Consider the following 2,504-nt stretch of genomic DNA (forward strand, 5'->3'; position numbering starts at 1 on the left):
GTATTGATCTAACATTAGGTGTGGTAGTAGCTGAGAGTCCTCCTCAACACAGACTCTGAGCTCTAACAGATCAGCTGAGATCTCAGAATATCACAAGATCGTTCAGAACGTTATTTCCAAGGTTTGACCAAAACGCTCCAACTTTCTCATCATCAGATGATCTTAGTGTCAAACTGTTGGATTAAAGGCGGCGGGTGATATGCATTCCTTCAAGGAATGCTAGGCCTTTAACTGATTGTGTTTTTGTGGCTCTGACATCCAGTAAAACTAATTGTGTCCAGTTGAATAATTGAGTTCATATTTCAGCTTTAACCTGCATCCTGTTGGCTTCAGCTCACAGCTTTTATTCTTTATTCAGATTGGAGCGCTGCAGTTTGTCAGAGATCAGCTGTGCTTCTGTGGGCTCAGCACTGAAGTCCAACCCCTCCCATCTGATGGAACTGGACCTAAGAAGGAACAACCTGAAGTATCCAGATGTTCAGCAGCTGTTGGATCTTGTGGAGAGTCCAGACTACAAACTGCAGACTGTGAGGTCAGTAGATGGTCTGAGTGAGTTCTGTAAACCTGCAGCTTCTCCGCAGTGAAGTTGGTCCTTCTACTGAATGATGCTGCATCACTGACTGACAGCTGATGGAGAGAATTTATCTCCTCTTATTCTCTCTTCTCTCTGCAGGTGGGATTGATGAGGCTGATACTTTTAAACCTGCCGTGATCCTCATCAACTTGGTCTTAATGAAGATGATATCTGACTCCAGAGATGAGAGAAACCTGAAAAACTAATTCTTAGGAACAGAGTCATTATACAGATGTGTATTCGTAAAGATTTGAACATACAGATGTGTTGTAGTTTGGGATGAAGTGCTTTTGTTGCCTTTCTGTGGTGAGTTGGTTTGGAGTTTGTACTTTTTACTCATACTTGGACTGTTTGAGGTCAGCTCTGATGTCATGTAGATATTTTACTCTGCTGTTTTGGACAACATCATCAGATATGAAGTGTTTAGATTCAAATGTTATTAACTTTTTGTTCTGACCAAATGTTTCTGTAAATAGAACTGAAATAACAACACAAATGTGTTTTCTGTATGTCAGTGGGAGGGTTTGTCAGCTGATGGATTAAATCAGGATGTTTTTAAAGACTTTTTAAAAAATAAAACTTTGATCTAAGTAGATGAACTGTACTTCCTTGTAGAAAAATGTAATTGCATTGATGATAATAAAAAAGATAATTTGATTGATTTTCTTGCTGTTCATTTATTTGTAAAGATACATTTAGAAGTCTTGTGTTTCCTTCAAATCCCCCCAAAATAAAGCCCAGAACATGAATTTCTGTTCTACAGCTGAAGACATTTAGCTTCCCCTCCAGGGAGCTTTCTCAGTTCAGAACTAAAGAGTGTGGCGTTCCAAGCTTTAACCAGATCCGTCTGAGTGATTAATTTATGGTTCCTGAGTGATCAGCGTCATCTTTCAGAGGAAATCAGTGAAGCTCTTTGGTTCCTGATACAACATTAGCTCAGTGCAGAAAAATGGCTCTCTAAACAAAAGAGAGGCTCCAGAAAACTCAGCAATGACTGTTAAATTAAAAAAAAAAGAAGTTCATAAATTTGGTACATACCTCTGGCTGTTTGTATAACATTTATTCAGTCATTTAAATTATTAAATCCACAGCTTCAAACTCAGAAAGAACAAAGTAAAAAGAGCTCAGCTGTCCCAGAAGCACGTCTCTGTTGACATCACGGCAGGTTTGTCTAAACTAACATTAGAACTGTGTTAATAAAAGAGAAGAAAAGTTGGAATAAAATTAAAAGTGATCTTTACCAGACGGCCGTCCGGACACTTTTCAGGTTCGGACCTGCTGATTGCTGCTGTCCCGACCCACCAGTGTGATAGGTTAAAGAACTATTATTGTATCTCTAGTCCAGTTTTGGAATATTCTATGCAGTTATTCATATGATTTTAAAACATTAAAAGGGTTTAGAATGAATATTAATTCATATTTCATATAAACCTATAAACAATTTAACTACAATAAGAAAATTGTTAAAACCTTATTTTTCATGTTGCATTGATGTTTGTATTATTTTATTTAAGGAAATTGCCATCCATTGCCACATCCACCACTAGGGGGCGTTTGCTCTCTCCTCTCATTCCATTAAACTGCTGACAGAGAAGGAACTTAAAGTCACTCTCGTCATTCTTTCTCCCCTATTTACAGGGTGTAACACCACCAGTCTGGCTTCGGACCTGCTGAAATCCGCTCTCAGACTTGACCAATGTCGGTTCGGAACCGGTCAGTGCCCCTGTCCCGAACCGCCAAATGTCGGATGTTTGAGGTTCTAGCAGGTCAGCAGCTGTTCTGGAAAAGGATCTAGTCCTTCTGCTGCAGCGGCTCAGAGCTTCACTCACTGAGACATGATGTGTCACATTTGTTATCCGCTCCAAAACACATCTTCTACTTGGAGCTGAGTCGCCCAGCTCCGACCTGCAGAGGAGGCTGATTGGTGGCC

General features: G+C 39.9%; 1 protein-coding gene across 5 annotated transcripts in view; it reads left to right on the forward strand.

Moving 5' to 3' along the window:
* Positions 1 to 1,236, forward strand: part of LOC108229178 (protein NLRC3-like) — a 13,970-nt gene extending 12,734 nt beyond the window's left edge. For all 5 annotated transcript variants that reach the window (XM_037974499.1, XM_037974500.1, XM_037974502.1 and 2 more), the window contains exon 7: positions 359 to 1,236. In XM_037974499.1, coding sequence (XP_037830427.1) covers positions 359 to 584 — 226 coding nt within the window. In that variant the 3' untranslated portion in view covers positions 585 to 1,236. The remainder of the gene's footprint in view (positions 1 to 358) is intronic.
* The last annotated feature ends 1,268 nt before the right edge of the window (positions 1,237 to 2,504 follow it).

The sequence above is a fragment of the Kryptolebias marmoratus genome, unplaced genomic scaffold (genome assembly GCF_001649575.2).
Source record: "Kryptolebias marmoratus isolate JLee-2015 unplaced genomic scaffold, ASM164957v2 Scaffold114, whole genome shotgun sequence".
NCBI classification, from domain to species: domain Eukaryota; kingdom Metazoa; phylum Chordata; class Actinopteri; order Cyprinodontiformes; family Rivulidae; genus Kryptolebias; species Kryptolebias marmoratus.